The sequence below is a fragment of the Gallinula chloropus genome, assembly GCF_964237585.1.
Source record: "Gallinula chloropus genome assembly, chromosome: 7".
Classification (NCBI taxonomy): Eukaryota; Metazoa; Chordata; class Aves; order Gruiformes; family Rallidae; genus Gallinula; species Gallinula chloropus.
This window is the reverse complement of record NC_140092.1, coordinates 666,394-692,781: the sequence shown is the minus strand read 5'-3', so window position 1 is coordinate 692,781 and position 26,388 is coordinate 666,394. Positions and strand designations below refer to the sequence as shown.

The 26,388-nt window shown below is 52.7% G+C and overlaps 1 protein-coding gene across 1 annotated transcript; it reads left to right on the top strand.

Moving 5' to 3' along the window:
• Positions 1-875: 875 nt before the first annotated feature.
• Positions 876-23,920, top strand: G3BP2 (G3BP stress granule assembly factor 2). The gene is made up of 12 exons (XM_084266617.1): positions 876-1,074; positions 7,180-7,298; positions 8,880-8,961; positions 9,925-10,098; positions 11,069-11,159; positions 12,053-12,155; positions 13,624-13,804; positions 14,771-14,869; positions 19,195-19,297; positions 21,075-21,203; positions 21,377-21,495; positions 22,198-23,920. Exons 2-12 carry the CDS (start codon positions 7,204-7,206, stop codon positions 22,465-22,467), a joined length of 1,446 nt encoding a protein of 481 aa, XP_084122743.1. The 5' UTR covers positions 876-1,074; positions 7,180-7,203; the 3' UTR covers positions 22,468-23,920.
• Positions 23,921-26,388: the final 2,468 nt, after the last annotated feature.

Here is a 26,388-nt window from a genome sequence, read left to right as displayed (position 1 = left end):
CCCAGCCTGGTCTGGGCTGGGAGGGACCCCAAGGGTCACAGAGCTCCAACCCCCTGCCACAGGCAGGGACACCAACCTCCAGCCTGGAGCTACACAAGGGTGCCCAGGGCCCCATCCTCGCCGCACAGCCCAGGGGCATCACAGCAAACAGCGTTCCCTGAGGCAGACAGGACAAAGCCGCGCTCCCGTCTCAGCACAGGCCTCCACACCCCGACCCTGCTCAGCCTCTGCCCCTTGCCACGGGGAGCTGCCTCGCGGAGCAGTGCACAGCCAGCTGGCACCGCTCCCCCGGCACGCAGGACCCCGGGGCGCTCAAACGCTCCCTCGCCCTGGCGCAGAGGAGCAGCAGGTGGAGGGAGGAAAACGCTCCAGAGGCCACACGGCTGGGTAAGGCGCAGAGACAGCGCAGGGCCCCTCCCGCCGGGCCAGCGGTCAGTCAGCTCGCCCTAGCGGGACAGCGGCCCTGACCAAGGAGACAGGCCCGGCCCGAGCCCGGCGCTCCCGCAGCTCTTCACGGCCGCGCTGTCCGCCCCTGCGGGGGTTGGAAGCGGCTGCCCGGGGAGAGCCACCCTCCCGGCACGGGGCAGCCCGTGTCAGCCGGGGGGCGGCTCACACCGAGAACGCGCTTCCGCGGCGGACACCGGCGGGGCGAGAGCCGGGCCCGGCAGGACAGGACAAGGCCCAGGGAGCGCGCAGCGGGCCTCCCGCCATCGCCTCCCCTCAACCGCCGGAAGCAGGCGCTCGGACTGACGTCAGGGCGGACGCGCGGCGGGGATTGGCGAGGAGCGGGCGCGGCGCAGGCCGGGCAGAGCGCGCAGGCGCGGCCTCCCGCCGCCCCGCCCCTGCCTTCCCCTCGCTCGGCGCAGGCGCGCACGCACGCACCCGCACGCGCGCACGGGAGCCCCGGCCGCCCCTCCCCCGCCGGCCGTGACACCGCCGCCGCCCCGCGCCGCTCGCCCCGTCCCGTCCCGTCCCCGCGCGGGACCCGCCGTGGGACACGCTCGCCGCGCCCGACGCCGAGCAGGGCCTGGGGAGGACGCGCCTCGGCCCGGCGCACCGAGACTCTGCGGCTAGGTGACCGGCGGGGGCGCGGGGTAGGCCCGGCGCGGGGGGGGGGGGCGGCGGCCGTTTAACGGTCGCGGCGCTGAGGGGAGGAGCGGCCCCGCGCGTGGCGCCCGCCTCGCCTCAGCGCCGCCCCGCCGCGCTCTGGCTCCCGGCCCGGCTCCTCGCCCGGTGTGCGCGGCGCGGGGGCGGCGGAGCTGGGGGGGGGGGATGGCGGGAGGGGGCGGCTCGGCCTTTTGTTCGCCGTCACCTTGGCGGCGGCCGCTCTTCCGCCTCGCCCGGGGCGGCGGGGGGAGCCCGCGAAACGCGCCCCCTCCTCCCCTCCCTTCCCCTCCCTTCCCCTCGGCGCTCCCGGGCCCTGCGGCCCTGGGTGCTCGCTGCGGCGCCGGCCCTGCGCTCGGCTGCGCGGGGCCTCCGGAGGTGGCAGCGCCCGGGCAGGGCCGGCTGCCGCCGCCCCGCGGAACCGGCCTGCGCTGCCCTCGGCGGCACGGGGAGCTCTCGCCGGCCGCGCCTCGCTGCCTGGAAGGGCTGTCCCGGCTCTGCGGAGCTCGAGCTCCTCCCCGCCGCAGCCCGAGCTCCCGTGCTCGCTCTCCCGCGGAGCGTGGCTGGAGTTGCCGCCAGCGCCTCTTATTCCGCGGGGCTGGGGGCTGCCTTCAGCCCCTCTTCCCCAGCCGCCCTCGTTTGTCTCCCGAGCTGGGCTCGGTGTGTTCTCGGGCTCATGCTGCCCGTAACCTCGGAGGGCTAACGCAGAGGTCACTGCGGTGCCAGCCTGGGTGCCCAGGAGCATCCCCCTCAAAGCTTTGAAACCCCCCGGTGGGTTGGGTGACCCTGGATCCTGAGCATCATGCCAGGCGCGGCTACGTCAGAGAGCCAAAGCAGGGGAGGAGGAGTGAGAAAGTACGAGATTGCTGTTTGGTTTCAGCCAGGAAGACTTAGTCACGTGGGGGTCGTCACTCTGGCCTTTGGTGTGGGTCTGGCGGTTCCCGAGCTCCCTGCGTGTTCTAGACGTTTCTGGCTCGGTGTGCAAGCCCTCTCCTCTGCTACAGAGAGAGGCGTGAAGGCACCCAGGGTGTTTGTGATCCCTTGAGGTATGGGGTGAGTGGTGCTGTTCCTCGCTCAGCTCTCCTGCGCGTAGGCTGCTTACACGCACCGCGTACGTGTAAAGCCAGCGCAGCACTCTGTGATCTGCAGGGGATGGAGGAGCACAACAGGAAAGATGCACGCTCTGAGTAAGCATTTCTGTTTTGTATAAAGCACGCTCTGCTGTCTCAGGTATTTTGGGTTTTCTCATTTCTCTTGGGGACACTTGTAATTAGGGAGCCCGGCTTCGTATCGTAGGCACCGTCTCTGCCCGTAGGGAGGCCGTGCCATCCTACTCGGTGCTGCAAGGCCCACTTCTCCCCACGTGTCAGGGAGCAGCCGCTGCTACACCCAGCCAGGTTCCTGACAGCGCTGTGGCTGGGGTGTCACAGCACCGTGGGGTTTGTCAGCTTGCCTTCTGCACCCGGAAGGTGTTGTTAGGGACAGACCCGTGTCGCTGTAGGCAGTCTGTGTTCAGCGTGGCTGTGAGTACCTGCCCTGGGAAAGCCTTTTTGCTCCTGAGGATGCTGTGTTTTTGTGGGCCCTGGTAGCACACGTGTAAGAGAAATAATCTTTGTTTACTATTTGAAGCGTGCTCGTTGTGTTCTGATGTGGGCTGGCCCTGCGAAATTCGGACCTGTATCGAGGGTCAACAGCAGAATATAACCTTCTCTGTGATGGCTAGCTCAGTCTGAGAACAGGCTGAGCTGACCACCAGCCTGCCTGTCTGCCAGCATCCTGACGAATGAAAGGCTTTCCTTTAGGGAACTGAGGCTCTCACACTGAACAGTGCTGACAGCACACTGAGGAAACACAGTATCTTCACACGCTGTGTTGGACTGGAGTCCCTTCTTCCTGTAGCAGTTGTGACACTGGGTGTCACTTCTTTTGGGAGTATTTGACAACTCAAGAACTGCATCACAACCCAAGGAACGTGTGAAAAGATGAATATGTCAGACTAATGGGTACATCTGATGAGATGCTACAAGAAAGGCACTGAACCTGGCACTGGGTGACAACAGAGGGAGACGCAGCGGCTTCCCCAGACCGGGCGGTGCCACGGGCTGCAGTTGCTGTTGTGACTGCTGTTGGGGTGGCTGTACCTCAGCTCCCCAGAAGATGGTCCCCTGTAACAGACAGGCCCTAAAAAACAGGGTGCTGTTAAGATTCTCTCTCAGAAAACCCAAACTACACACACACAAGCACACGCACAAAGCAGCAACTGGGCAGCTTGATCTGAAGGAACAGCATGCTGTGCCTTGGGGCTGTGCCTTGGGGCTCTGCCAGTTCAGCTTGTAGTGGATTAGGTAAAGGAGATCGGAAAGTAAAGGGATTCTGGTAGATGATTTGGGTTTGCTGGCCCTGACTGCAGGTGGGGGATGATCTGAGTGCTTACCTCACAGAGCATGAGAGAGAGAAGGTGGTTTTGGTGCTGAACTGCCTGGTTTGGGGCTTTCCATTGCTCTTTGGGTATTTCTGCGTGTTAGTCGATGCTCATTTTCCTTTATCATGGAGAACCCGCCAGCCTTTGCAGACACCCTGGGCTGTGCCAGCTGGACTGTCAGTTCCTCTCTGGTGTTTTAGCTTTATTCAAGGTGTGGCTGCTGCACAGCGTGCTGCCATTCTGGGAGCCCAGAGCAGCCTCATGGACCACAGCAGCTTTATTTGCTCCTCTGCAGTAGGAAATGCAATTTAAAAGTGGTAATGGGAATTTAGGAGAAAGCTGTCCGAGGTTGAAGGCTGCTCCCCCCTTCCTTCTGTCTCCCTTCTTCTCCTGGGGCCTGGGAAGCAGCTCAGTGTCTCATGGCTTTGCTTTGTGTGCTTGCTGCGTGGAGAACACCTTTCTGATACACAAGAGCATCTTGCCAAATTGTGTTTCAGTTTAAGTGATATGTTCAAACTTTGGTTTAAGGTGTGTGTCCAGATCCCATCAGCAACTGGGACACCAGTTACAGACTTGTGGGTGTAGGAATGAGCCACGGTGCCACAGCTTTATGTAGAACTCTAGCTGGGTAGCTGTGAGCACTGGCTCATGGGCGAGTTGCTCAGAAATACTCACTTACAGCTTCTCAGTAAAACAAATGTGAGGCCTGGATCTCCCTCCTGGGACTGGTGAAGTGTCCAGGCAGCACCACTCTTGTTGGCCTGCTGTGGAACGGGACAGAGGTGGCTTTGGGCTGCCTCGTTTGGCACAACCAAGGACACTGCTCCGAGGTTTGTTCCCTGGATGCCTGAAGACGAGCCTGTACGCTGCCGCTCCGCAGCTCAGCCGTCGCCTCAGGTAACTGGTGACTAGTGCACACTTCCTTTTCCTGCGGGGCAAGGGAAATAACAAGGAGCAAGCTCGGTACCGTTGAGGGGAGAAAGGCTTCTGTAGCGGGAGCGCTGCTTATCGGACAGGATGCCTGCCAGTGACCTTCAGTGTTTGAGTAACAAACTGCTGCCGCCTGTGCAGACCGACGGGTGACGGTTTGGTTGTGTCCAGCTGAAGTGGTGAACCCAGTCTAATAAATACAGTTTGATACATAAAGATGGTTACAGCCTGAATGAGTTCACACACTGTAACTCAGCGTGGGCTCGTTGAAGTACCATGGCAGGTGGTTCCCAAGCGCTTGGGCACGATTGCCCCAGCACGAGCAGCATCTCATCCTTTCAGCCCTTAGCAGGTTGTCTGTCGCAGAGCCTGACTCCTCGCTTTATTTGTTGGGCCAGCAGATGTTATCCTGGGCCATCGAAGGTTGTGTTTGGCAGGGCTGAGCAAAGCCCATACTGATCTTGTCCCAGAATCTAACAGAAGGTAGCTGGGTGGAGTCACAGAGTTAAGTGAATGTCACTACTCGCAGTTGCACTTGGTGTTGCTCCTTGGAGGAAAATACCCTTTCTGCTTAGTTCATGTGCTTATCTCTGTGTGCAGATAATCATTCCTTTCTGTGCTGACTCTCCCATTGAATTTGTTTTCTTGAAGGAGGTGAACATGGAAGTGGCTTCAGGTAGGAACTTGTTTGTCTGAGGTAGTGGTGACAGGTGACAGGCTCATCCAGCCGCCTGTGCGCTGCGGTTGGAGCTGTAACGAGTGTGAATCGTGCGATGTGAATCAATGGAAGAATGGTGCTGCTGCCTGTGCAGGTCCCTTTGGTTCTGGAGCCCAGTGCCTCGGGTGGGTGCCTCAGTGTCCCTGAGCCCTGTCTGGGAAGAAAGGGATTCCACGTTTTGTTGTGTCCTCCAGCTTGTGAGACTCTGTCGAGATTCATCGCGTGTTGCTGGTTCTCCGGCAACCCTCCTGTGCCCCCTGGTAGCGCAGGCGTCAGAGGTACTGGATGGGGTGGAGGTTAAATCCTGTCGATTCATGATGCAGGGTTGCCTGTGGAGGAGCAGCAGTCGTGTGGCTGTGTGTGTTACCCTGTCTGCATAGGACAGTGCTGCGTGTGTGGCGTTGGTCAGTGTGCAGGATGGAGGGGGTCTGACAGTGCAGTTGCACCATAAGGAAACTGGCAGATACATTTATTTGGTTCCTGGTGGTTCCTGTCTCAGCTCTGTGTTTTGTTTCTGGTTAACAGCTATGTGAATGCCTGGAGCAGTAAGTTCTCTTTGAGACGCGTTCCCGGTGGCAGCTCGGGCTGAGCTAAGAACACAGCTTGTTTTATTTGAGGGAGACAAGTGCTCGGATTCTTCTCTCTCAGCTGTTATTCCTTGACTCTGGAGTATGAATTGATGCAAACTGGAAAACAGCTCTTAATAGAGTCAGGATCTGGGGGGCTTCCCCAGGCGCCCGGTAAAACACGGCGCTGTGCTCTCTGAAGTTTGGACTGTTGAGATGGTCCACGACGATGCCTTGGGGTTTGGCTGAACTGGCACCTTTACCTCCCATCCCCTCAGGCCTGCCAAGACACAGGGCCTGGACTTGAAGGAGGTGTTGTACTCGTTGGGACACAGGGAGATGTCACTCTCTTCAAACCCAGGTTCATGGCCCCCAAGTCCAGGGTACCTGTATTTTTATTTCACTGCCTCTTAATGACTCGGCGACCCCTTTTGTGATCTCTGAGGAGAAAACAAAGGGAAAAAATCCTGAGACAGGTGAGGACCTGGACTGAACCATCCTGTACGACACTGATGCTGTACTGCTGTCGCCCGAAGTCCGCATGGAGGTGGACGTTGCTCATCTCTCTGAGCACATAACCAGCTTCTGAAGAACTGGCTGCCTGTGACCACGCTGTGCTCACCTGCCTTTCTGAAAGGTGCCAGCAGCCTTTCCTGGAATAGCAGAGCTCCCAGTGAAGAGGAGCTGGAGTGTGATACAGATCTGAAGCAGGGTAATGGCTGGTCAGGGATTGTTGTGTCGTGTCCCCAGAGGTGTGTCTGCTCCTCGTGGTAGGCTGGCAGTTCAGTAGCGGATGTACTTTGCTTGTTGCTGGTTCAGAGGGATGCGCAGGGGCTGCATCTGCATCTCAGCAGGGGCTTCAGAGAGAGCAGAACCCGTGACGAAGCTCCGTCACCAGCACTCAGGGTGGAGGTCAGGTCACCAACATCGTGTTTGGTGTCTGCTCCTGGGGCAGGGGCGCAGGAAAAGGAGCGGTCTCACCCCTAGAAACTTTGGAAGCTGATATGCTGTGCAATACAGGACTGTTACCAGCAGACTTCAGCCAGCGTATTCCTGTTGGGTTTGCAGTGCTGTTGAACTTGGGGTTCTGGTTGCTCATTGGTTTTTCACCAAAGGGATAAATAAACGGGGCTAGACCTTTTCACAGGGTTTTCCTGTCTTTGTTGGCAGAGCTTAGTTTTGGGGGTTTTAAGCACCTGTTCTGAATGGGATTTTGTTCCCACTCTTCCCTCTTTGTCACAGGAACACATGAATTGGTGAAATCTGTTTTCTACTCGGAGAGGAGGGGCAGAGTGTCCTGAATTGGTGAAGCAGATCTGTGGGAGCCAAGTTCCTGCTGACCTCATTGCTTCACTTCGAGTATCATTGTGCACATCCTTTGACAGGGAAGCTGTGACGTGTAGGGCGGTTGGAACTAACCTGACTGTTCTTCCTTGCAGCGTTTGACATTGTGTACCAAAGAAATGGTGATGGAGAAGCCAAGTCCCCTGCTGGTAGGGCGGGAGTTCGTGAGACAGTACTACACCCTGCTGAATAAAGCTCCTGACTTCTTGCACAGGTAACGCTGCCACGGGTGAGGTGTGAGGGGTGGTGTTGAACCAGTGTGTGTGTCGTTCATTCTAAAGCAGATAACATTAGTTTCTGAGTAGGGGAGGAAATGGGCCTGGCTAACCAGCTGTTGGGCTCTTGGAAGGGATTTCTTCTTCCTGAAAATGCTCTAGGCTCTAGAACGGCGTCTGGATGTAAGGCGCTGTTATCAAGGGATTTCTTGGGTGGAGCAGTGAGCTCCCTCTCTGCTGAGAACATGGTGATGTGGACGTATTCCAGAAATACTTCTTTAAAAAGAAAAGACAATGGCAGAGGAAGGAAGCACTTGTGTGTGGTACCCCAGGCAAGCATGCTGTTCCTTTCAGGGTGCCGTGCTTTGCATTGCCTCTCAGAAGTTTTTGCCCAGATTATGACTGGAGATTTAAGTATAAATGTCACGGCCTGGACAAGGTAGGTGGGAGATAGAGTAGTTAGGGTTTGTTTCCCTGGCCCACTATTGACATGGAGCTCTGAGTGTGTTTCTTCTTTTTTATTTCCCTTCCTCCTTTTTCTGGTTTTGAGTGGCTGTGCACAGCTGGTCACTGCATCTCCACATCTGGACTTGAAGCAGAATGGACTTGCAAGAAGTGGAAGTGGAAGTAGCTTTGCCAGTGTATTAAAAGGAAAAAGCAATCACTGCTTGGGTCGGGCTTGGTTCTGAACTTGACATGAGGTTGATGAGGAAAAATTGGATTGTGATTGAGAACCCGTTAGAGCTCTCAGACTTCAGAGTTCAGGCTTCTGAATAATGGTTCTGTTCATCTGTAGCTTTGGGGCATGGGAAGAGGATGGTATATTTTTTACTTAAATCACCAAACCACTGTGGAACCACGTTGTTTTCTGTGTTTAAATCTGGTTTTGATGTGTCTGTCTGTGTGTTCCAGGCTTTCCTAATTTATCTTTACTAATCTAACAGAAATTGCAGTTGCTAAAAGTCCTGCTTTCAGAATTCTTCCTCACACCCAAAACTTCCCCAAAGGTCTTCGAATTGGTTTGAATCTCTGCTGCTGCTGTCCCTGTTTTGGGGGCTGCAGAGGTGGCTTCTTTCTTCTAGGGAGGCTGAGATATGGGGACATTTGCCTTTCTGTTCTTTGGCTTTATGAATGCTGTTTTGCTGAGAGGGCCTTACCTTCCCTCTTCCTCTTGCTGTGCCAGTCTGAACAACAGCTCGCTCACTGCCACAGAAGGGCTTTGTGTGCTCTGGTGCTTGATGTGCCCCTTCTTGCAGCAGCAAGAGAGTTTGGACTGCAAGTGTAAAGTTGCTGGTTTGTCCTGCTAAAAGCTTGAGAAGAGCACTGAGTATCCTGTCGCTGGTCACTCTCCAAAGGTTATCCAGAGATCAGTTTGCCCTCTGGATGGGTGGTGCACAGTGTAGCTTGCGTGCCTGTTGCACCTGAGGGGAATTGATATGGCTTTACTGGCCCCTTAGCTGAAAATCTAGACCTCCCTATGCTGCAATTGCTGGTGGTTGAGCTCTGCAACCTTTGGCTAAAACTGGTTGGATTTGGTTCTGTGTTTTCATACTGTGACCGTTGCATCTCTTCACTTGCAGGTTTTATGGCAGGAATTCTTCCTACGTGCATGGAGGACTGGATGCCAGTGGGAAGCCACAAGAAGCAGTGTATGGGCAAGCTGTGCGTATCTAAACCCATCAGCAGTCCTCCCTAACACGTAGCACTTGCTGTAGAAATCAGTCTTTCTCTTTAGCAATTACTTACACTTTCTTATCTGGTAAATAACATGTTGTGGAGCTGCCTCCTGTTCAGAGGCAGATAGGAGCTTGTTGGCTTGATTTCTTTATTGCACATTGCTGCTGTTGCTGTGAGTTGTGTTTGACACATCAGCTTTGCATCCGGTCTGCAGAACATATATTTAGGGTGGGAAACAGAATCAAGGGGCCCTGTGAGATGTGCCCTGTGGATTTATCTTAATTCACTTCAAATTGGTTCCTTGGGAAGGGGGCTTTGATCTTTGTGACTTACATGGAATTCTGTATGGTGCCAAATTCTTCTGAGTGTGGAGCTTTCTTAAAGTAGAAGATAACTTAGGAAGACATGATGACAGTCCAGGAAACCCCAGGTTTCGCTTGGTGGAAGAATGCCCATCACTGAGGCTGTTCATGTGGCAGCCACATCTTTGAGCAATGTGGCTTTGACCCCAGGGCAGGTTTGGTTTCATCTCCTTTGACCAGCAGCACCTGATTTGGCAGCACAAAAATCTTGGCGGGACAGATGCCAGGAGATGACTCGCTCCTGGGAAGTTTGGGTGCATCCTGGATGTGTAGAGGGGTGGGGTTTTCTTTAAACACAAGGCAAATCCTGTCCCTTTCACAGGCCCTTCAAAAAAAGTGCTGTAAAGTGGGCCGTGTGCTGTAACAGAGCTGAGAAGTCGGATAGCGAGTTGTACGCTATGTGCCTGCTCTGAGAAGCACTTGAAGCCTGGTGGAAAGCTTCAGAGTAAGAGTTAGATGAGCTGAGGTAGTCAGTTCTCAGCAAGAGACACTCCTGCCTCCTGCATTTACTGTTTGAGCTTCAGTGGGATGGTTGGTTGTGTTGGTGTTTAAGAGGTGTAGCTGAAGTGGAACTGTCTCTCTCTAGGAGATACACAAGAAGGTGATGTCCCTACAGTTCAGCGAGTGCCACACCAAGATTCGTCACGTGGATGCTCACGCGACTCTGAGCGACGGGGTGGTGGTGCAAGTCATGGGCGAGCTGTCCAACAACGGGCAGCCCATGAGGAAGTTCATGCAGACTTTTGTGCTTGCTCCAGAGGTAAGTATATGGAAGGTTGTGTTTCACTTCAAATCACAATGACAGAGAACTGACACGTGGCTGCTCTTGTCTATACCTGGGGCAACAGATACGATCTGGCTTCCAAGAGTGACCTGGGCTGTACATGAGAAATGGGTGTATTGGACCCATCCCGAGGTGCTTTGTGTTCTCAGGCTTGAGCTGTAATCCAGAGCACGGTGGAGGCTGTGCTTAGGAGCTGTAATCCAGAGCACGGTGGAGGCTGTGCTTAGGAGCTGTAATCCAGAGCACGAGGGAGGCTGTGCCTAGGAGCTGTAATCCAGAGCACGAGGGAGGCTGTGCTTAGGAGCTGTAATCCAGAGCACGAGGGAGACTGTGCTTAGGAGCTGTAATCCAGAGCACGAGGGAGGCTGTGCTTAGGAGCTGTAATCCAGAGCACGAGGGAGGCTGTGCTTAGGAGCTGCCATTGGCACAAAGGAGTAAAGAAATAGTAAATGTTGAGCTCTGCAGCTCAGGTCTCTAGGGTGGCTCTGTGCTGGCTAACAGTCTGCCAGCACATGGGAACATGTGTTGATGCTGCACAGGCTGCTGCTCCAGTGCAGCTCTAAGCCAGAGCAGACCCATGTAGGGGTACAGGGCGTCTTGTCCTCTTCCTCCTCCCGTCCCCGCCACCACACGCGGTTGTGCGGTTGATGTTTCAGTCTGGCTGAGTTTCTCCCCCATTGCCCTGCGCAGGGCTGTAGGCACACAGTCACCCTCTGGAAGCTCATTCTGGGTTTTTATTGTGAAGTTTTTGTAGTGGTGTTTCATTGGGGTGGAAGTTACCGTGCTGTTTATTTGGAGAACAAGTGTCTTGGGAACTGGCTGTAATGGAACAGCCGCACTCCGAAGTGTCGGCATGCACACCCCAGGGGTTCTGACTCTGCTCTGTCCTTCTTGTTGGCTGCTAATACATCATGGATTCAGAACAACCCACGTTGCTCTTTTACAGGGCTCAGTTCCAAACAAGTTCTATGTCCATAATGATATCTTCAGGTACGAAGACGAAGTATTTGGGGATTCAGAAGGAGAGCTTGATGAAGGTGAGAAGAACTCTACACATAGTTTGTCTTGCTCCTCTAGCATGTGTGCTGGGCTTTCAGAGGTGTCTGGAGGAGATGGAACAACACACACTGTTGCATTCTTGTGGAGAGTAGCTGTTGGGAGGGGGCTGAGGCAGGGAGTGTGGGTTGTGTTGCTGGAACTATCGGTTGGTCCAAAATACTTTGTAAAGCAAAGGCTGTGTAGCAGGACCTGGTTCCTGGAACTGGCTCAGGGTGGGTGAGGCTTGGCAGAGAGTGGAAGAAACGAGCAATAGTGTTGTTGCTGCCGCTGGTTTCATCAGGTAGTGTCGATTCCTCTGATCAGATGAATCTTCAGGTAAAGGGATTTGAAGAAAAAAGTCTTTGCTGGCTTGTCAATCATGGCTTGTAGCTTACTGTATCTTCATCTCATCAGGTAATGAGTGTCTGTGCAGGGGCTGAACTTGACCCTGGGGGATTTCCCCACCTCTCTCTGTTCACTGAGGCAAAGCAAATCAGTACAGCCAGTATATATGTACACGTGTTCACTGGATAACTTCTGGAGCTGTTTCATCAACAGTCATCCTCATGCCTGAGGTTAATCTTCTTAGGTTTAGGTGCTGAGATATATGAGCTAATCGTGCAGTCTGTCTTGTTCACTGCTACTGTATGCAAAGCATCTGCTGCTTTAAGAGCCCCTCAAACCCTCCTCCCAGCACGTCCTGGCAGGAGTGTGTCTCCAGTTTCTGCTTTGGGTGAAAATACAGAGAGAAACAAAGCTGCTGGAGTGAGTGGAAGGGCCTTCTCTTTCCTTGCAGCTAATTTTGCCTTAATTTGCTGTTGCTTTCCTTTGATTGTTGATAGATGAATACGCTGTTATTTAAGTGTGGTGTGTGTTTTTCTTTCTGTGTCAGAGTCTGAGGAAGAGGTGGAAGAGGAGCAGGAGGAAAGGCAACCATCACCTGAACCCGTGCAAGAGAACGCGAGCAGTACTTACTATGAAAACCATCCTGTTACGTAAGAAACCCATTTCTACATGAATTTGCTTAAAAACAGAGACAGAATTTCTATGTGTTTGGGTTCTGGATGGGATTTCACAGGCACTTTAGGAAGCTTTGCTTGATAGGGGTCTGTGTTGTTACTTTCACTTTGAAACATCTCCTCTTGCACAGAGAGAGGAAGCTGGGGTTGTTCTTGGGTTTGTTACTTGCTCTCAGGTCTGGTTTCCTGTGAGGAGAAGAGGTAGCAGCTGTGTTCCTGTGCACACTTGGTGGAGTCATAGCTGTGCAAAAAGTAGAGCAGTGAGTTGCGACCCTGTCATTTCCACAAACATGGTTAGCAGGGGAGTGGTTAACAGTACTGGTGCTCCTCAGCTTCGGGGAGTGAAACTGAGAGGAAGGTCTGCTCTTTGGAGAGTCGCTCTGCAGCTCTATTGGAAGGATACTCTCTGTTCAGAATGTCTTAAAATGTAAAGATTTCAGAAGAACTTTGTTTATGCTTTTATAAGGAAAATACATTTTATTAAAAAAAGAAACCAACACCACCAAGCAACCCTGTGCTTTTTTTGAAGCATAGAAATGGCTTTTGAAGGACCAGAACTGACTTCCTTGTTTCCTTGATTAAAAACAACCACACCAAATCCCCAAATATCTTTGCACCATCACTAGAATGGGGTCTGTTAAGTGCATCAGTGATTGTGCTCCATGCTGATCGCACAGTGCCATTAACGGGAGGTCGTAGGGAAGAGGGGAGTGTGCTGGGATTGGGGCAGTGACTGACCTGCCCAAGGTACCACAGGAGGGGTTTGATCCCAAGGAGTGTTACATTAAATTAGGACTTGGGCTGGGGTTCACTGTGCCAGGTGGAAAGAAGGTGTCAGGGCAGCATTCAGCGGGCAGTCACCTAAGTGTGTGCTGACCTGTGGCAGGAGCTGCACAGGCCGGAGTGTTTGGGATTTGGTAAAGCTTTCAGGGTGACTGAAGAGAGAAGTGAACAGCTTCAGGTCCCTTACATGTCCAGTACGCAGAGTAGAGGAGGAGTTGCACATGGTTTTCAGTAAACAAGACTCCCAGCTCCTTTGGCAAGGAGCTCATATGGAGTTGTGTAAATAAGCTGTGAGTTTCTTTCCAGAGTTGGCTTTGTTTCAGTGTATGGCCCAACCTTCCCTCAGCCCCTCACTGCACTTCTGTGTCAGGAGCAGCAGTTCTTGAGCTGAGACATAGTCCCTGGAGGGTTTATCTGTCTGTGATTTTCAGGTTTTCTGCAGAGTTGTGAAACATGTCTTTGCTCCAGCAGGAGCACAGTCTGGCTTGGTGTGCAGCTCTGGGGTGCAGCTTAACTACTCACAGCAGAGTATGTGTAGGTACCACAGGGTGGCGACTGGAAACTGAATGGTCTCTCTCCCACGAGCTGTTCCCACAGCACAGCGTACACAGTGCATGCAAACCAGCTGATAAACTGCATAACATGCAATTGATCATTGTAGCAATGGGATAGAGGAGGCGCTGGAAGAGTCCTCTCATGAACCTGAGCCGGAGTTGGAGTCTGAAACGAAACCTGAGGAGCTGAAAGCTGAAGTAGAAGAAAAGACCCTGGAGGAGCTGGAAGAGAAGTCTCCATCCCCACCTCCTGTAGAACCTGTGTCACTACCGCAAGAACCACCAAAGGTCAGTTAAAAGTTGTATCTGTGCTTCTGGGTGGAGATGGTAAACCAGAAAATTTGGGTTTGAACTTAGTGTTTTTGAGTGGGCAAACCGCTGCCTCTTTTCAGTGTCGTGCTGTACAAACAGCCAGACTCAACCCTGAACTGGTAAAACCAGGGAGTTTCACTAAAACCAGGAAGAACTTTGTTTTTAAGGGCTGCTCAAGTCACCTGTTGTAAATTTAATGCTCTGCTCTGAAAGTGTGCGTGTGGTTTTATGCATGTGTAAACCCTTTTACATGTGGAGTTATCATACAGTAAGGGAACACCTCAAGCTGCCACCACCAAAACCCTCATACAGTGAGAACCACTGCTCTTCCTCAGAAACAACCATAATGCACTGACAGTTGCAAAACTGCTGGCAGCATAGGCTCAGAGAGCACGGGGGGCATCGACTGTCTCCCTTAGAGGTGGGACACCCAGTCTTACAAGCCAGCGTGCCTGCCGTGTGTCACCTGGTCAGGTTACACGTGGGCAGTTCTGAAGGGCCGGGAGGAGCTGGGAAGGCTGCAGAGAGGTCTTTTGCCAGCTCCAGCCTGTCTCCCGTGTTATTTTTTTTCCAACCCTTTTTCTCTTTTCCATTTTTACTTCTGAGTTCAGCATCCACTCTCCTTCTTTGTGCAGAAGGCACTGAACACCCGAGGGTTCTCAGTCCTGGGTCTGGTTACACCATGGAAAGCAGTGATCCGGGGGTGCCGAGGGACGGGGCTCACTGGTAGCCACCACGGTGGGCACGGCACACGCTCCATGCCGTGGGGTCCTCCTAAGGCTAGAATCACAGCCCCTCCTGTATCCTCACCGGAACGCCCGCCCAACGATTGTTTAATAGCCAGCTATGAACAGAAAGTGTGTGCTCATCAGCCGAGTTTCCCTGTAGGATTGTCAGTGGTTTGCCATGATCAGTAGCCCAGGTTTGTTGCATTTCCTGCAGGCTTTCTCTTGGGCTTCAGTGACCAGTAAAAACCTGCCTCCTAGTGGTACTGTTTCTTCCTCTGGAATTCCGCCCCATGTTAAAGCACCCGTCTCACAGGTAACCCATCTGTGAACACCTTGGATTGTCGCGTTACTTCTGCAAACTGCTTCAGGTTCTGTTGCTTTTTGGGTTGGTTGTTTGGTTTGGTTTTAAATTAACAAAATCAATCTGTTTGTTTGGCTTAAATTGCACAAATTAATTGTGTTAAATGTTGGTGCACTCGCCTCGCCGCGAGTGAAGGCACCTAACGGGCGTCACGTGGGTGATGGTGACATTAATATCTGTCTGTGCTGAAACAGGGAGTCATCCAAGTGGATTAGACCTGTATTAGTGGGAGATGGTTTGGTTCACAAGGGAAAACAAAGCAGAGCAAAACAGAAACACAACTCCCCCCCAAAATGGTCGTTTTCTAAATCATGCGCAAAGGAGTGTGTATTGGCAGAAGTGCCTGGCAGTGGAAAGGTCTGGCACCCTTCCCAAGGAGGTGCCCAGCTGCCTCACACGGCTGATGGCTACAGAAACACGCTGGGTTTCGTCACCCATTTACAGTGCACTTGCCACAGAACCCTGTACCAACTTATGACTGTGTGAGGAATGGAAGGATTCACATTGCCTTGCCAGGACGATGCTGTCCTCCCATTCCTGGGCTGACTGGGTGAGGAGGGGAAAGAGGAAAGGAAGTTTGACCAGGTGATGGCTCCTGCCCTGCACGTGCCAAGCTGGAGTGAGAGGGGCTGAGGCTGTCAATCCAGCCACCTCCATCTAAATAAAACTCCTGAGAACAGAAAGTGTGTGCTTTGACCTCTTGGGCTGACGCTGCACACCGCAGCACACGTGCTGTGGCAGCTCCCATCCGACCTCCAAAGCCTGCAGCTGTTGGGAGGGCAGCTGGGTTATTCCAGCTGTTGGTTTAGCACTGGTTCCCCCTCTGATTTTTACTGATGGAGAGGAACCTGGTTAGCACTGCCACTCAGCCACATGCATGTTAAAAAGGAAAGGAGGGAAAACCCCACCCCAAAAGTCCTACCTTGCATGGTCTGGCCTCTGATCTGACGTGGAAATGGAATGATGTGGATATAACAAGCTGGGAAGCCTGTCTGCTTTCAGCGTCAGCAGGGCTTTGAGCACTTAGGTAGTCCTTGAGCCATAGAAATGTATGGGGTTTTTCAATACAGAATAGATTTATGTGAAACTAAACTTGATTTTGATTTATTTGCAGTAGAGAGGGTGGGGTTTTGTAATATGACAGCAAAAATGATTTAAAATTACCTGTACATGGAAGCAGTGTAGCTTTGTAGATGTACGTGTAACTGCTCTGTGTTGCCTCTGCAGCCTGTCATGCTTTCTGCCTTTCCAAGTACTTGTGCTGTGACTTCATGTTTCAGTGATTCTGAGGGGAGTCTGAATAATACTGAAGTGCAAGAATTTCAGTGCTCAGCCCTTCTGGGGACAGAATTAGTCAGTTCATAGCTACTTTTCTTGCCCACTTTTCAGACCTGGGGTACGGAAGGCTGACAGAAGAGGCATCTGAACAACTTCTTCAAGGGGCTACAGATCAGTAGGAGCTTTTCCCTGTTCTCTTGCATCCATCGATGACAGATCCCATGTGTGTTACCAAGGACAGCAGGCAGCACTAGTGGGTGGGTGGCTCCTTGGGATGCCGTTCCCACCAGCATCAGTGATGCTGTGAAGCAGCTGTGCCTGTCCTTCTCATTCCTTTCTCTGCATCGCTCCCCCCTTCTTCTATTGAGTTAAAATACAGCCTCTGCAGTGTGAACTGGGAACCCCTCAGAGGACTGCCTGCCCTTTCAGCATAAGCCAGGCTGGCTCCTGCTAACATGCAGCTGTGGGTGTAAACGGGTCAGCGTTTCTTGCTCTTTTTCTTCTTGGAGGCCACTGGGAATCAGCTGCCTGTGCTGGTGGGCTGGGCTTTGCTTTCTCTTGAGGACTTTCAGATGCTCAGAGCAGCCATTGGCACTAAGGCAGCAGCGGTGGCAGGGTGCTCCCTGGCTCTTGTCTGTGGCTTGGCAGTGGTGAGTTCAGGGAGCCATCGGCTCACAGGCGCCGCGTGCTCTCACCACCTGAAACGTGCTCAGACTCCGACAGGCTCTTGGATACCCCGTAGTGCCCTTGTGGAGGTGATGGATGGGTGCTTTTATTAACTCCCATGTTCCACAGGTACCTCTGAGATCTGAGGTGCGGCTCTGACCTGGCTACAGGAATCCTGGGGAGAGGACGTGCAGCGGTTTGCTTCTCTGTCACGTGAAGTGTGGGGTTTGCTTTGTTTGCTTGGCTGGTTGGTTCTTTGCACGCCTGTGTTCTGACTGGGGCAGGCATCTCACTCTGGAGAAACTTGGAAGCCTTGTGAGATTCCAAAAATGGAATTGCACCAGCCTTTGGAGCCGCCTCTTTCCTTGCTCTTTCTGTCACATCCGCCTCTGTTTCAGGGGGCATTCAGTTCCAGAGCTGGTGAGTAAGGGCTGACTTGTGGGGTCACTTTGCCATCATTGCTAGCAGCACTGCCGCAGCAGAAAGAGGTCCCTCTCCTTCCCCATGTGAGCGCCTGTGGAGAAGTGTCACCTTTCCCTTAATTGTCCTCAGAACTCCTTCAGGCTGGCTCCTGGGCAGAGGGCTTCTTTGGTCCCTGTCAGTTGAAGTCCTCATTCCAAACCTTTCAGCCCACTTTGTGCGCTCTCGGTGAAGGGAGAGCTGCAGTTAGCTGCTGCTTGGGCTGGACATGGCAGCCTGACCAGGCATCTTGTGCTGCTGCTTGGGCTGGACATGGCAGCCTGACCAGGCATCTTGTGCTGCTGCTAAGAAGTGCAGTGGTTTGGAGAGCATGGCTTTACCAAGTGCTTTCCTCCTCAGGCAGTGCCAGAGAACACCCAGTCAGTCTTCCTCTCAGAAAGGGCTGGCACTGGTTAGAAAGCAGCTCCTGAGATCAGGTCTTTGTTGTTTGCCTGGACAGAGAGCACTTGTCTGAGACAAGTTCAGCGGGTAGAAGTTACCTGATACTCAGGATTGAGTGGGAGGGCATCGGTGACTTAGGGAGTCTTGGCTGTGCTGGACAGAAGGACAGAGTGACACAGCCTGGCAGCCACAGCAGAAATGGAGGTCTGGACAGGTGGAGTTTTGCTTCCAGGGTACCGTTAGTAGTGCAGTGAAGATGTGCAGGTGAGAGGTGGCAGGGGAGCTCTGCTGAGCCCCGAGGGGTATCACGGAGGGCTGGATTTTCTCCTGCATTCTTGGAATTGAAAAAATGATCCTAGAAACGCTGAAAGGACAAGCTGATGCCTGAGTGGGTAGAGCACAAGCGATAGGAGGGCTGAAGCTTTTATTTAGCACAGAATGCCTGCATGCTTCATATCAAATAGCATCTTTTGGCCCCTGTGAGGTACCCTCTGGCTGGAAGCATCAGTTGTCTTGAGTCCTGAAAGGGAAGTAGGGAGATGTTTAACATAACGGAGTTCTCTGCAGTCATTTAGGCCTATAGCCATTGTCCTTGTGTTTAATCTTCCTCAGAAGCTGGTGTTGTTCTTCATGCTCCTAAGGATAATTCTGTTTTCCTAAGATAAGAACTCAGCGCAGCAGCAGCTGCTGGGCTGTTGTACAGAAAATGCAATTAAAGGAATGTTGGGAATGGCTTCAGCAGCCAACAGGCTGCAAAGAAATGTTTTCTTGTTGTTTGGTCTCTTTTTCTTAAATTCTCCTTAAAAGTGTATTTGCTCACACAAATGAAATAGGTGTTCTAGTTCCTGAGAATGCCAAGCATGTATGTCTTGACATCAGGAAGGTTGGAAGAGTCTCCTCAGCAGGTAGTCTGTCCAGAAACACTTACCACACTTGTGAGGGCTTCTGTTTTGCTCTCCTTTCTTTTTGCCAGCTTCCTGGTAGTTGTTCTGTGCTTGAAGCAAGCAATCCCTCAGAGTCTCTGATAGAAGATGTGGTTTGCCCGTCTCTTCATGTTCATCTCACACTGCCTCCTAATCCCTGAAGCTGGAGCTCAGCATGAGGAAGCTGTATCTGACCTATGCGGGGTTTTAGTCAGGTGGAGGTATTCCTGAATAATGGGAGTGTTGGGGTCAAACACAGAAAAGCCACCTTAGCCATGCTTTGGGGAGACACTGACTGAGGGATGGTTGCTTTGCCCCTTTCAGCAGAGCTGAGCACTGCAGTCCTGGATTGGTACAGAGGAATTTATAGAGGTGGAAAAAATGTATTCCCAAACACCTTGACACGGATATGTAACTTCTGGATTCTGATTTGTGCATGCCACTGACCTGTGTCTTGTGTTGTGGGGTTGTTGTTCTGGTGAGTTTTGGGAGTTTGGGGTTCTCTTACTGGGGCAGTGTTTAATAAGGCTTGTTCTCCTCCTGTTTTAGCCACGAGTTGAAACTAAACCTGAAGCTCAGTCTCAACCTCCTCGTGTACGTGAACAACGTCCCAGGGAAAGACCAGGCTTTCCACCCCGAGGACCTCGACCAGGTAACGTGGATCAGCTCCTGTGTCTGCTTGGGAGTAGTTGAGAGGCATCTCCTGGGTGGGTCTTGCCTGGACTGGTGTTGTGTTTGGCAGTTAATGCACTGCCTGCAGCTGGAAATGGGGGAATGTGACTGCAGCCCACACTGGTGACGAGTTGTTGCAAAGATCAGGCATTATTTCCAGGTTTCTGGTTTGCTGCAATGTATTTTAATGCTTAGACCACTCACGTGCTTGAATACTCTTCCTGTGGCTTGATGCAGTTCTCAAAAGTTGGTGTGGAAATCTGAATGGTTTGAACCATGACCTCTAATTTTGCTGAACCCTGGAAGTGACAACTCTTAAATAGCAGCTGCTGCTTTTTGTTTTGCAAGAAAACCTCCCCACATGTCAGGCTCCATCAGTTAATAATTCTGTACTTATTTTTCCATCTTCCATAATGGTCCTAAATGCCATTTGTGGTTTGTCTGCCTCATGTTTGCCTTCGTGCATGAGCAGCCAGCACTCTGCATTTCCTTACTCACACAGAGTATCCTACCCCAGGCTGCTCTGGCTGGAAAACCTGCACCTTACTAGACAGCTGTCAGCAGCACTCTTGAGAGGCGAAAGCCTCCTGAGGAGCAGCCATCGGGAAACCTCTGCGCCGGGCAGGGGCTGTCCAGCCAAAGCCCCGGCCTTACAGGATGTTGATCAGCTCAGTGTCTTCCCCAAATGTGAAAATAACTCAGGAGTAGCAAGGGGAGGGCTGGTACCTGCGATGATCCTGCAGTGGCAGCATGGGGCTGGCAGGGTGCTGCCTGTGGAAGGGGTTAAGGCTTTTGGAGGCTCCAAAAGTGTCTTCACTGCCTCTAGCAGAAATTGGTTCCAGTGGAGGTTTTGGGTAGGTGCGTTGGGCTTGACGGGGCTTTTGGCTTTGATCAGTGCAGGTTAATGCTGCTCGTTTCTTTAACGTGGCATCTGCAGCAGGGAGCAAAAGCTGCAACTTGGGGCTAAATCAAATATCGGATCCCAGGGGTTTAATTCTGGTGGTAAGGCTGGGGGTAGCAGAGGCACAGGAGACAAAAGCTGTCCCCTCAGTTAACCAAAGGGCAGAGCTTCAGCCCTATGGTCTTATTTTCTAAGTCAGCAGGTGCTGTTTTATCTGCTGAAGGAAACCTTCTGAGCGAGCCAACCAGCCTGCTCTAAATGGGCTCATGGGGGAAGCTAAGAACGGGGTACATAGCTATGCCACAGTGCTTCAGGTACAAAGGGCCAGCAGCAGGAAGGGTCTAGTCAGGAGATCAGGGAAGGGTTTCACCTTGCGTGCTGCCAGGCATGCCAGCACTGAGCTGGAGAGAACATGGAGCTCTCACCTGTCCTTGGCCAGGAGAGGTGACTGCCACAGCGTGGTTTAGTGCGAGTGCCAGGTAAGGGCACTGTTATGGTGCTGAGGAATGGATGGAGAGGTGACTTAAATCCAGGTCTTACTAAAAGCACCTTTTAATGGGCACTGAGCTCCTCTTCAGCATGGTGCTGTAAGGTGTGACAAGAAGTCAGTCAGTCAGATTCATCTAACCAGGGAGACCAGCCGAAAATGAAAGAAACACATTGTGATGTTACTACCCCCATCCTCAGGGCCAGGTGAAGAGGAGGGTGGTACTGTCCCCACTGTGTCGCCCGTGGTAAATGCAGGTACACAGCTTTAGAGGGAATGTGCTTGGTGCTGTTTGTAGATGTGTATGTCTGTATCCATGCACATCATCTAACCTCAGCAGCTCTGCCTTCTGCTGTGTGTTGCTGACAGGGAGAGGGGACATGGAGCAGAACGAGTCAGATAATCGTCGAATAATTCGCTATCCGGACAGCCACCAGCTCTTCGTGGGGAACTTGCCGCATGATATCGATGAGAGCGAGCTGAAGGAGTTCTTCATGAGTAAGTAGCAAGTTCAGCTGCGGAGACCAAGAAGAAAAGTGGCTCTGAAACATCATGTAGTGTTCACGTGGGGCAGCTTCTCCGTGATGTGAGACCAGGGGTGTTGTCTGGAACAGGCACCAGGGGTGGTGGAGCCAGGCTGGTAACATGGCTTTTCCCTTGTGTTTTCCCAGGCTTTGGGAACGTGGTAGAACTTCGCATAAACACTAAAGGAGTGGGAGGAAAACTGCCTAACTTTGGGTTTGTGGTATTTGATGATTCTGAGCCTGTCCAGCGAATTCTAGTTGCCAAAGTAAGTATTGGCATTGAGTGAATGCCCTGAAGCCCAGGCGGTGGGGCCGTCCCGGTGTGCGTTGCTGTTGTTTCTGGCATTCGAACAACAGTTTTTAAGAGAAACCTCATTTGGCATGTTCACTCTGTCAGGAGTGCTTGTGGCTTACGGACGCTGTGCCAGCGTTCCTCAGGCTGCATCATACCCAATGCAGGTTCTTAACCTCTGCCCGTAGACACCACGCAGGGCTCAGCCCTTGTAGAGACCTGCCACTGAGTATGTAACCTTTGGATTGAAGGGCACTGTAGGGATCTCTGAGCTCTGTGTCCTGGGGCAGAGGAGGAGAGGGGTTATTTGTGGCTGTGACCTGAGGAATGGGCGAGGGGAAAGCAGCAGGTTCCATTTCCAGGATGTGGGTGCAGAACCCTAGAGCAGTTCAGCAGGAACATCAGCCCTGAAGGGAAAGGCTGAAGGTGCAAAGAGGCCAAAGGCAGCCCTGCCCTTACCTGAGAGAGATGTTAATTGCTTGCATGCCAAATGAGCTTTAAAAAGATGTTCCATTTGCTGTAGACCTCTTGGGCTGAGGCTGGGCACTGCATGGGACCCTTAACCAGCTAATCCTTGTCCCTTGCATGTCAGGGAAGGTAGCCCAAGGCACATGCCGTGCGCGAAGGGGCTTTGCGAAGCGGTGACTAACTGTGCTTGAACCCTTCTCCCCGTAAGCCGATCATGTTCCGGGGTGAGGTGCGCTTGAACGTGGAAGAGAAAAAAACCAGAGCTGCTCGTGAGAGAGAGACGCGCGGCGGCGACGACCGCAGGGATATCCGCCGCAACGATAGAGGCCCCGGCGGGCCCCGCGGGATAGTGGGAGGTGGCATGATGCGAGACCGTGACGGAAGAGGACCCCCTCCCAGAGGTGGCATGGCACAGAAACTTGGCTCCGGGCGAGGAACCGGGCAGATGGAAGGCCGCTTCACCGGACAGCGTCGCTGAGCTCTCCACTGTGGGCAGACAGTCTTGGCAGTGGTACATTATCCATCGTGTTTGCATTCTTGTTAATTTTTTTTTTGGCTTTGGAATGTGACACAGCCCTTCTGATCATTTCTTTGATGTGAAAGCATCCTTTGGTTTCCAGTTTAAATTGAGGTGGACGTTCTTTCCCCAGTTTCACAACAGGAGTCACACTGTTAATTTATAAATGTAGACTTGGAGAATTGAGGACTGGGAAACAAAAAAGAAACAAACCAGACCGGTTAACTATCTGCAACAAAAGTGAACTACAGGACATGCCCGCTAGAATTCAGGTGCTTTCAGTCAAACCCCTGTGCTGCACATCTTGTGTAAGTGTTACGTTTCTGCTGTTACCCTTGGAAACAGGAATAGTGCAATGTGTGCAATTGGAGAAGCTTGCCTTTTTTTGTCCATAGAACACTCAGCTCCAAACAACCTCGTGTTTACGCACTCATCAGGATGCACTAATGGGTACTCTGAACTCATTTCTATCGATCTCTGCAGGAGGCATCGGAGGAGAAACACCCTTCATCCTCTTACTCAGACAGAATAGCTTGTGAACCGATGCGGGCATCTGATCTGCTTGCAGTGACCAACATCTGTACACACACAAACCTTAACGAGACTCCGCGGTCGTTCCGGAAGGAATCCGTTCAGCTGTAACCGAACCCAGAGTTTCAAAGTCGTAGCCCTGAGTATGCAACAAGTTTGATAGCTCACGTCAGGTTTTTCTATCTGCCCCTCGTCAGTACAGGGATGGCTGCTCAACACACTCCTCCTTCCCCGTCCCTCTTCGATCAGCATTGTACAGTGAAATTTGTCTTGACTGTATTTGAGTTCTCTGGTAATGTAATAAGCATGATGGTGCCTTCTATGAATACATCATTCCAGTCTCGCTGGTGATTTTGTACAGTATAGTGTATGAATTACTGTGCTGCAAAGCCAGTCGGCTGCAAAGCATTTAAAGGAAATCATTGAAGAATTGTATTAAAAAAAATTGCAGTATCTTTCAATCAGTAAACGTTGCTAAAATGATCATCCACCTTGCTCTTCAATTAACAAGTTCGCCTGTTTTTTTGCAGAGGGGGGGAAAGGGAGGAAGAAGGCATCTGACTAGCTCCAGGCTGGCTCTTCTCTTTAGTCAGTGTCACAGTTAAAGAAGAGGGAGTTGAAATCTCCTGGGCCTGAATGTGGGAAGCCAGGCAGGAGCGGGAAGCGCTCCCAGCCAGCTCGGGATGAGCAGAGCAGAGCAGCCTTGGTGAGGGTGAGCTTATCCACAGGGATACTGCAGTTTTCAGAGAGCAAAGCAGCAGCTCCTGTGCATTTGCATTCTCCAGTTGCATTTTTTGAACAACTCTTTCTTATCACTCATTTTGCACACAACTCTCAGCTGAAGCTGACACGGGGGCGGCTCCAGATAAAGGGTAGAGAGGAGAGACCCCCGGCTCGGGTCTGGCTGGTGGGTGTTCCCAGTGAGAGGGCTGTTTCTGGAGGAGGCTCTGGAGCTGTTCCGTGAGCAGCAGCTGTGGCAGACAGCGTGGTTCAGCTGGATGCCGGGGTGTGCAGCGAGCACCTGGCTCCCAGGTGTTGGGCATGGAAGGGGGAAGGTGTTGGCACATGCATGTGTGAAATGGAACCATTTCAAGTGTGGAGGACCTCAAGTAAAACAATGGCAGTGTCGAGCAGAAGCAGATAGGGCAAGGCAGCAGTCTGTCTGCAGTGTGCAATCCAAGCTGCCTTCAAGCAATTTGGAAGATGTTGCACATGTTTCTGTTGCGTTAGGTGAGGTGGCACCTGTCTCTTCCCCAGCTCAGGCTCCTCTCTCTGACGGTAAGTCCTGCACTAGTTTTCCTGCACTACTTGGTTTTTCCTCCCGTTCCCATTTCCAGATCTCGGTTGGTTGGTGAAGCTTTTGCATTTTGAGCTGTTACCTGGAAGTCTGTAGTACTTGAACTGCTCACCACACGACGAGACCACGTGGGTTTGCAGCCTTTGGAGGCACCGCTGTCCCCACTCAGCAGTTTGCCTCCAGTGGGCTTTGTGTAGCCTCTTGCTGTTGTTCCACTCCCCCTGCCCTGTTCTGTAGCGCTGGGGTGTTTTGCCACCACCCAATTTGTTTCTGTGGCAAATGGCACTGGGAATAATCCCAAGGAAACCCAGAGTGTTACAAATTGCTACTGAGCCGTTCCCTGTTCCGGTTTGCTGCTTGTTTAAGTGACGTCAACAGCCGTTGGAACGTCATCTGGAGAAGTTTACGTGGTGATAGCTCACCTGCTGTACTGTGGACTCTTGTGTGTTCTTGACCCTCTCGATAGTAACTGTACCTCCTGGAGCAAAGGAAGGGATCACTGACCATTACTGTTAGTTGCTGATTTGTGGATGATGGGAGTATTTTGTCATTACGGTTCTATTTCAACAAACTTGGCTGACCATCTTGGCTTTAGTAGGTATACAGGACAGTGGATTACCATCTTTATTGCTGTAACGTGTCAAGCATTATATGCCAGTAGATTCTAGTTCAATTGTTGCAGGTGGAAAGTATTTTTACTTTTAAGTTCCCATTCTGAATGTGTTCTGACTAAACATACCAATAAACTACTGATGTCTGCAGCATTTACCCATGTCCCTAATTCTCTTGACTGCAGGGTGCTGTAGAGCGAGTCCCCCCTCACTGTGCAGAAACTGTGCCCTAGGAAAGCTGTGGCTGGCTGCTCGGGTGGCAGTGGGAAGCCACAGCACAGTGTGGTGCTTTGCTTGGCGTGTTCCCCCTCAGGTGAGTTGCTACACTCTGGTTTGCCACGGCTGCGTCGACTCCTTTCCAGGGGCCTCAGAAGCCATGGGGGTCTGCAGCCCGGCAGTGCTGCTGGGAAACCGTGCCCAGTGCCTCGTGGCCCTGAGCAGCCCTGGCTTGGGTTGCAGCAGCTCTGGAGCCAATGGGCTCAGTTCCTTCACACCAGTGTGGGTGGCTGCCCAGGCACTGGGCTCAGCGCAGGGCTGGTGGCTCCTCTCGGCTGCATCCCAGGTGGGATTCCTCTGTGCTCACAGGGCAGTGGGGGCTGCAGCATCCACCTCAGGTGATACAGCTTGAGCAGACACAGCGATGCTGCTGGCAGGAACAGGAGCTGAGTTGTCCTGAAAAACCAAACCTGGAGTTGCTCAGCTTCAACCTCTTCAGTGGCCGTACTCCCTGCTTGTCCCTTCTCTGTGTTGGGCGGCACCACCTGCCCAGCAAGGTGGTGAAAGGGTGGTTTGAGAGTCATGGAGCCTGTGTGGAGCTGGTCTGCCCTGGGTGACGTTCCTGGCAGCTGCTATCTGCTGTCTCCAAGCTCTCTCAAGCACATTGTGGCTGTGAGATGTTCTGCTGAGCAGCTGGGGGAAGGGGCTGAGAAGTTGTGAGCTGAATGAAAAAACAAGACCCTCTGGAAGAGCCGGAGCCTGAGTCCCCAGCAGCTGCCCTGAGGGGCCCCTCTACAGGGGCACGATCTGCCAGCACCCGGGATCTCCATACAGACCAGCACCCTCGAGGCTGTGTCCTGAGGGCTGGGGCTGTGCAGACCTCCCTGGTGCTTTCTGAGGTACATTGGAGGCCTGCAAACTGGTATTCACCTGGAGCTTTGGCTGGAGGAGATGTGAGCGAGCAGTGTCTGGAAGCGAAGGAGGTCAGCCAGGTTTTGCTTGTGCCATGAAGTCGGGGGAGGGGGGGCGTTAAAACTGCTCAGGACCGCGTTCTTCAGGCCCCGAGCTGATGTTTAGGCTTCGCCAGTGACTCCCAGTAATCATCAGCCTGCACCTCTGTCTTCTCCTCTTCGGAGGCTTCTGCGGGGCGGGGACGGCCTGTCCCCCGCCTTCCCTCGCTCTCCCCGCCCCGCAGAGCCGCGGGACCGCGGCTCTGCGGGGCGGGGA